The 9,219-nt window shown below is 34.9% G+C and overlaps 1 protein-coding gene across 1 annotated transcript; it reads right to left on the reverse strand.

The window, feature by feature from the left end:
- Nucleotides 1-1,751: 1,751 nt before the first annotated feature.
- On the reverse strand, nucleotides 1,752-7,480 carry LOC144973685 (cytochrome c oxidase subunit 6B1-like). The gene is made up of 4 exons (XM_078916472.1): nucleotides 7,401-7,480; nucleotides 5,852-5,938; nucleotides 4,668-4,782; nucleotides 1,752-2,082 (listed from the first exon to the last, which is right to left on the reverse strand). Coding segments are annotated over exons 1-4 (258 nt in total). The 5' UTR covers nucleotides 7,403-7,480; the 3' UTR covers nucleotides 1,752-2,028.
- Between the last annotated feature and the right edge of the window lie 1,739 nt (nucleotides 7,481-9,219).

Raw genomic sequence — 9,219 nt, forward strand, 5'->3', positions numbered from 1 at the left:
GATGAACTAAAGTGGTGACCAAAATGCCTTCTTCCTTGGAGCTGTTGTAAAACTTGAACACTATTCATGTTTTTATGGAGTTAACTGGTCTCACATCTCAAACCAAATTCGAGGTTATTATAAGAGCTGTGTAACAGCGGATTGTTTCACATCGCAAGCAAAGCTCAAATACTGAATTCTTTTCACCAAAACAAGACAGACCCTCCCCAACATTATCCCCATGGCTTTTTTTTTTCAAATTGAAATTTTATCATGATGAATTATGAAGATTAAAATTTTAAAAGACAAACCCCACTGTAATTACAGGTAACAATAAATAATGCAGCAACCGCATGGTTTTGCGCTATCATGACGACAAAGGGAAATGACTCGCGGAAATCATTGGATAATGCCTTCAAATTTAAGCACGCTTTTAGCATTAAACACGCCTAAGCCACCTATCGATGGCAGTGCTTAAAGGTAGAATGTTTGTTAATCATCACCCCAAAGACCAAATCATTTCCATGACGCTAGTCCTCACTTGTGTTAGGCACCTGTCATTAGACAGGTTATAAAAACCTTTGGCAACCATCCAATGTCACTGCCGGATTGTAAGCAATAAAATATAGCTTTTGTTCCAGCTCAATATGTATTCAACCAAGGAGAATTTTTTTCTAAAGAATGAAAGACGGATTTTTCCTATAAAAGAACAGTTGAATTCCTCCAGTGACAGAGTGCATACAGCGCAGAATAGTATGCAGACATCCACACAATACAATATACTGCCCTGACAAAACCTCTTTGAAGTCGGGTTGGAAAGAGGGAGAGAGAGATTGTTTGTTTTTAAGGGTCTTACGGCGCTTGCAACACATTAAGGTCATATCAGCACCAGTAAAAAGAAAGAAAATGGGATAGTAAAAAGTTCTAGAATTCCAATTTAAACACCCAAGAAAAGGTAAGACAAAGGGGAATTAGAGAGAGTTTATGTTTGTTTTTAAAGGTTTTAAAGTGATTTTAGGTCATTTCAGTACTTGTAAAATGGGAGGAGCTGGAGCAGACAAACAAATTAAAAATAATTAAAGCACCCGAGATAGACTATGACAAAGGAGACTGGCTCAAATAGGGAACAGAAGTAGATGACGAGCAAACTCTTAATGTGCTTAGTTTGAGACACAAACATAAAATTCCACTCAAATGCTTACAAAATATATCCCCCCCCCCCCCCCCAAAAAAAGTGCAAAAATTGAGCCTTTATATAGCGCAATATTCACAAAACTTAAAACATTTTACAACCAGTCACATACCAACAGCAACACTCAATATGCAAGGCAAGACATGAAACTTATAAAGTGATCAACAATTATTTTCGAAAGGGACAATGCAGTTAATGACAAGGTACTCATTTAACACCTAAATTTGGTGAAAGAATGTGAGTAAGAGTAAGAGCCTTTTCCAGGACTCAACTTTGCGCTGCTCAGAAGACAATTACTATACCAATGGACCACAAATCTGCAGAGAGATGATTTAAAAAGGAAAAATAAATATTACAACACATTAGACTGTTTCCCTCAGCTTGGGCCTCGGCCCTGGACTGTACCAACAATCTCTTTCCAAGGCGAGGACAGTAAGTAACCTGGAAAAGGAAAGTAGATACAGGGGGATAGAAGCCACAGCAAGAATGACCCCCCTCCTTCAGAGAGGTTCTTATTTTTTGAGAGGTAGAATATCACAACAACATTACCACAAAGAACACTCAAAAATTCAAACTGTAGTTGACATTTCATATCATTTTATTACATTAAATCTCATTTACCTAAACCAGTAAATGATCTACACACGAAATTGCATTACAAACAAGAAGAGGTACATTCATCTAAATCTTTTCCCACATCCGGAGATGGTATCCAAAGAGAATAAAATATCCAAAAGTCAGGTTATAAATAGAACTGTTATCTCATCCATTCTAGCTTTTTTAAAAAAGGTTTGATAAATAAACTGCCACTCTCCAACATCCATACTACATTTTTACACTCCTAAAATTTCAAGTATTTAAATTTTTCCAGGAAAGGTGCCTGCCTCCCTCTGTTCATCCCAAGCTTCAACCTGTGTCAGTGGAATAGAATGGAAACATAAAATTGAAATGAACAGTGAATAGGTATTTAAAAAGGTCAGAGTTCATCACATCACTTTTTAGTTTAGGAATCCCAATTACATAGGTGAAATCAGCCTCGCTCAGGCCTGAATTTTCCTTTTATTAATTTTTAGAAAAAAAAACAAAAAAAAACGAACACATGATGAAAACCTAAATGATGGGAAATGTCTATTTTCCATTGTTTTTGGTTTGTTAGCAGACCTGCCTGCCTACTTGGAAATTTTAAAATTTGTAATTTTTAGGAGATAAAAATTGTAATCGCTAATTAACTTTAAAAATCAACAATTTACACACAAAAGGATTAAATAACACTTCAAAATGGTTAAAATTGTATAGTCTGGCATCAACTTTTACTTTCAATAAAATTTAATGACTTAGTGATGCTTATGATGTTATGAAAAAGAAATCAAAAAGGTTTGTAATTCTATGAATTTTTCGTAACAAAAGGCAGGTCTGTGTTCGTGCCCATGATGAGCCACAATTAAAGAGGAAGAAGGAATTTATTTATGACTTATATAACTAGATTTGGAAATGCAGCTGTATCTTATCACTCATAAATCACAATGCATTCCATTCACAAAGAACTGCATTTGGTTGGCTTTTTACTTCTGCATATGTGAACACAAGCCATCAACTGTTATGACTATAATAGTAGAGCTCATTTATGGAAATAACAACCATAAGTCTGTGCCTAATATATTTCCCCTTATATATAAAAACTTACAAATATAAAGAACTACTTTTTTTTTTATTCGGCCATGAATAGCTCTTTATATCTGTCATGTACTGTAGTACTAAGGGGGTCCCGATAGCTCAGTGGATAGAGCACTCGCTTCACACGCAAAAAAATTAAAAAACAGTGATCGATCCCAGGTGTAGTCGAGATTTTTTTCTGACCCCGCTCTCCACCGGTAGTGATTGGGTAGCTGGGTGTTAGATCTGGAGGAAAGTACTTTGTGATAGACCTGCGTCTTATCAAAAGGACAACAAGCAATTGCTATTGTCCATTTCACGCTGCAGAAACCGGGATAAACTCCGGCTCCATGGGCCAATTGGCTCTGAATGACTAATAATAATATAATAATAATAATATAATACTTTATTGCATCCCAAAAAGGAAATTTTTTGTACAGACGTGTTATAATTTACACATAAGATAAAAATACAATGGAAATAGGATGTATATATATAAAAAAGGAGCAGCTCTGTAACCAGAGCTGCGCTTTATAATATGAATAATTTCAAACACTGTAAAATAGTTAAAACTGTCACTATAAATTGAAAATTGAAAAGATTGCAAAACAAATAAATTAATAAATTAATATTTATATTTTAAAAAAGTAAAAATGAGAAATAATTATATAAAATGATTATTGCTTGTTGTTATAAAGCCTAATACTGGACGGCAGAAAAGATTTTCGGTGTCTCTCTGTTTTCGTTGAAATAGAGAAAGGGCGACCACTTCTTTCTGACATAATAATTGATGGTCTTAGTGGATGATACTGGTCATTTAATATTTTAGTTATTTTATTTATACAAAATTTCTCGTATAAAAGATCTACATCGTCAACATCATTTATATAGCGTTTAATGGATTTTTTAATATTTGAATTTATTTTGTTCCTTTCCACTGCTAAGCAATTGCCTCCCCAAGCTGTTATACAAAATGACAAAACACTTTCGATTACTGCTCTATAAAATAATGTGCAGAGGGTTTTATCTATTCTAAACTGAGAGAGTTTTGATAAAAAATATGTACGTCTGCACATCTTATGCCAAATTATTTTCAAGTGTTCATCCCACTTGAGCCTGTCATCAATCGTTACACCAAGGTATTTGTAGTGAGGAACTCGCTGGACGAATTGGTCCTTTAATTTTAACGGTTCTATCGATTCCTTCACTCTCCTAAAGTCAATCACTAGCTCCTTTGTCTTGCTTATGTTAAGCTCTAGGTGGTGGGCATCACACCAAGACACAAATCTATCAATTTCTTGCCTATAAGCCACTTCGTTGCCATTTGTTATGAGGCCTTGAAGAGCGGTGTCATCTGCAAACTTTATTAAAGGTACACTCAGGTTTTGACTTCTACAGTCATTCGTGTATATTGTGAATAATACAGGGGACAATACACAACCCTGAGGAGCACCAGTATTTGTAGTTATACAGGAAGATTTTGTTTTGTCCTAATTGAACATATTGTGCTCTCTCCGTAAGAAATTCGAGCAATGGAGCTAAGCTTTTCTCTCTGTCATTTTCAAAATTCGTCAAAGCAGTACATTAAAAAGGAAAAATTGCAATAACGATTTAAAATTTGATGACATATACACTTATATAATTAGAATGAGCATTATGCAAAATTATCTAGCAGTTATAGGCTGACAAAAGAAACTAAAACCAGAATTCCTGTCATTAAAGCTGTACAAAATGACAAAAACAGGAGGTATAAAACCTCTCTTACGCATCAATATTATTTAACTTCTATTTTTTTTTTCAGCGTGTCAAAATAAATCTTAACTCATAAGTAGTATCAACTAACCCAAAATCCTGGACATAGATGAGTGTAGACAGACTTGAAGTATTCACATGCTGCAAAATCCTCGCCCTTGGTCTTTTGACAACGGAAATAATCCACATAGTTTTGCCAACAGTTTCTGAAAAAGTGCGAAAAATTCAAAATATATAAACTTTGATAATTTTAGTACGGTAATGTGTATGGGAAATAGTGGGAATTACATCATACTCAATCCACTTCACAATGCTTCATTAACTCGCTCAATCCTTGAAATGTTTTGCTACTACTTTTCAAAATTGGAAAAAAATGTATTAAAAATGAGCATGTACATAGATAGTTTTATTCAACTACCATTAACATGTAAAAACTAAAAACATTAGCTTTGATATGTGACTATAATTTGTAAAAGAAAAATCTGCATGGGGTAAAATTAACCCGAGTTAGTCGGTGTTAGGGTTGAATGAGTTCATATACAAGCACTGTCACAATATCAGTTGCTGTCCTACTGTTACAGTTGCCCAAAGAGACAATGGTAGATCATGAGTATTTCTTACCTGTTACTATAATTGTTATAATATGTTCAGTAAAATAAATATGGTTTTTGACCAGAAAAGGCCTTAATAAACTCTTGAATCTTGTAATCATTCCACTCCATCACTGCCATTTACAAGACAAGACCTTGGACCACTGAGCAATAGACACAGATGCCATCAAAATGAATTAACCACATCCCAACGCCAGTACATAAAATTTGCAGAAATGTCATTCAAGAAATTCCCACTCACAAACTTGGACTCATTTTATTGTAAAAGCTAAGGGTCCTGATAGCTCAGTTGATAGAGCACTCGCTTCACACACAAAGGGACCAAAATCAATCCCGGGTGCATTCGACATTTTTTTTGGACCCCTCTGTCATCCAACAGAGACTAGGTAGCTGGTTCTGTCCTGTCAGAGCTTGCGGAAAGTACTTTGTGAACAACTAGCATCTTATCCAAAGGATAGCAAGCAATTACTATTGTCTGTTTCATGCTAAAGAATCCAGGATAAACACTATTATGGTAAAAGTATAATTTGAGTAGTAAATCATAACTTTGGAACAGTAGTATATCCTATATTATATTAAACTGATTTGAACGCCCTTCTAAACGTGAATTATTGACTTTTAATCTTTTAACTAATAATAATAACTACAACTGTTCAATCGTTACCTTGTTTGATTCATGTTTGGGAATCTTGCATCAAATGGAGGCCTCCATACCTTCTTCTGGGCCTCAGGGTCAACAGGTGTAGAAGACCTGATAGGTTAGGAGGAAAATAAACAATTTTAAATGACATATATTATCACTATATAATATGATAAGTGTTGCACAATCAATGTGAATGAGTAATTCACATCAGACACATAATTTGCTACTTCTCTTATATCTCTAATACTTATTTCCATTGTGGCAACAGCAAATAGTTCACCTCTAAAATGTAAAACATGAAATAGGAAAGAAGTGCGTTAGCCAACAATTAAACAACACATTCTTTACATGATAATGCAAATACAAGCAGTAAATGAAACACAATTCTTTTGACTTCATTGTCACAATTGCCACTTCAGATAATTATATAATAATAAATAATAGAAAAAAGGGTTTCGCAACAGAAGCCGATTTGAAATATTTGGATGCAATAGTCTGGCTTTCCAAAAATTTTACAAAACAACAACAACTATATAATTCGAGTGTGCAAGAAATGGCCAATGAGAGCAGAATCAACAAGCTGAGAATGTACTATTTATGTGAGCAAAAGTTGTGAAGAATGAAAAGATTGTAAAGAAAGTTGAAGCATGTAAGTTTTTTGAAAGAAAAGAATTATCTTAGAAGTGAGGAATTCCAAGTTTACTGAATCAGTGTCTAATTGATGAGACTTAACCTCAAGGCTCAAGGGAACTTTAGTCAAATAGTGTGCATATCTAGCCTATTCTTTTTATTTGAGTCCCCCCCTCCCCCTGCTGAGTCCAAATCAGAAACACAACATCCCTGTTGAGAAATGAACGCCTAACATGAGAGAATATTTGGGTTGTTTCCCTTAGCATGAGGAGATTTCGGAAGGCCTCCCTAAATTTACTCATGACAAAAGATCCACTGTGAAAATAGATAGACACTAGGGCTAGACCGTGGAGGAGCTTTCTTCACTTTCAGAAGGCCTCCCAGTGATTGGGACATGTGGCAAGTGAGTGGAACATAATAATGTTGATATTCCGATATTGAATTGGATTAGAATAAGAGTAATAATAATACTTTGAGTTTTGAGTATGAGTATATGATGATTATGAGGCTACTAATACTAAAGTTAAAGAGGCAAAGGCTAAACTAAAGGGTACGGTTGACCTTAGCCGCAACCAACAATACCGACTGTACTGATACTGTAAAGACAGCAACAACAAACAAAAAATGAAATGGAAAATTGCAATTTCGTCGCTATATCAGGGGTTATGTTTCAAGTTTCAAGATCGGTGAAGGAACCCCTGTGCAATAAAACAAACAAAAGAGAGGACCAGCCAGGACCAGCAGAGGGGTGGCCGGTGGCCACAAACTAAACGAAGAGTCCGAAGAGGCAGAGGGAGATCCAAGACGTCACGTTTTCAAGTACAATCTGCTCGAGAGAAATTATGAAGTTGATAAATGAACCATAAAGACATTATAAAGCAATGATAAAAATTTGAATGGTTATTAAAATATCTGAAGTGTGATAAAACTAAAATATTACATGTTTTTGCTTTGTCTTGACCTTGCACTGATAAACAAATTTCGTAAAGGGAAATGACTGAGAGGAAGTGGTTCAGTGACGTCACGAGAAATCTGAAGAAGCTCAATACATAGTAATTTCATAAGATAATTTGAGAAGATACCAGGAAAGGGGGAAGGAAGCAACGAATGTGACCTACCGCCTCAAAACGGTATTATGTCGCCGTGATGAAGATGGTGCAATTTGAATTTGTTTAAAACAATTATTTTTTTAAAAAACCGCTACCACCACCACCACCACAATAACAAGAACAACAACAACACCACCACCAACAACAACAACATGAAACACCAACTACCTACTAGACTACTAGACTACTACTACTACTACTACTACTACTACTACTACTACTACTACTACTACTACTACTACTACTATCTACTATGCTACTACTACTACTACTACTACTACTACTACTAACTCTACTACTACTATACTACTACTACTACTACTACTACTACTACTACTACTACTACTACTAACTACTCTACTACTCCCTACTACTACTACTACTACTACTACTACTACTACATACTACTACTACTTCTACTACGACTACAACTACTACTACACTACTACTACTACTACTACTACTACTACTACTACTACTACTAACTAACTACTACTACTACTCTACTACTACTACTACTACTACACTACTACTACTACTACTACTACACTACTATACTACTACTACTACTACTACTACTACTACTACTACTACTACTACTACTACTACATACTACTACTACTACTACTACTACTTACTACTACTACACTAACTACTACTACTACTACTACTACTACTACTACTACTACTACTACACTACTACTACTACTACTACTACTACTACTACTACTACTACTACTACTACTACGACTACTACTACTACTACTACTACTACTACTACTACTACTACTAACTACTACTACTACTACTACTACTACTACTACTACTACTACTACTACTACTACTACTACTACTACTACTACTACTACTACTACTACTACTACTACTTCTACTTCTACTACTACTACTACTACTACTACTACTACTACGACTACTACTACTACTACTACTACTACTACTACTACTACTCTACTACTACTACTACTACTACTACTACTACTACTACTACTACTATACTACTACTACTACTACTACTACTACTACTACTACTACTACTACACTACTACTACTACTCACTCTATACTACTACTACTACTACTACTACTACTACTACTACTACTACCTACTACTACTACTATACTACTACTACTACTACTACTACTACTACTACTACTACAACTACTACTACTACTACCACCACCACCACCACCACCACTACTACTACTATAGTACTTGTATGGTTCTGAAATACCGAAACCCAGCATGTTTTGCAATACATCCCTTTGGATTGTATTGTTTGAAAGCTTACCATCCTCGCTGTAAAAAAAAAAAAGCTCTTTTACATAATTCAGTTAAACTTACCTGTTGTTTCATTTACAGTGGTTTAGTTCATAAGAGGAACATCCTTGGAGAAATTGAGTAAAGAATGACTGTCAAAATAGATTGAGGAATATTATAAACTTGTGTGATTTAATCTACGCGAAACAACAATCAAATATCAATATCCATCCTGTCTGCCGACTTTTGTACTTGACAACACAATTACCTATCTATCTTCTGTTCAATTATCTTTTTTACACCCTTTAGCACAGAGTCCCAAAAATTGCGTGCACTTCAATTAACAAATCCCACGCTCCCCTAATCGAAAGA

The sequence above is a fragment of the Berghia stephanieae genome, chromosome 5 (genome assembly GCF_034508935.2).
Source record: "Berghia stephanieae isolate SIO BIC M18660-M18661 chromosome 5, UCSD_Bste_1.3, whole genome shotgun sequence".
Lineage (NCBI taxonomy): Eukaryota > Metazoa > Mollusca > Gastropoda > Nudibranchia > Aeolidiidae > Berghia > Berghia stephanieae.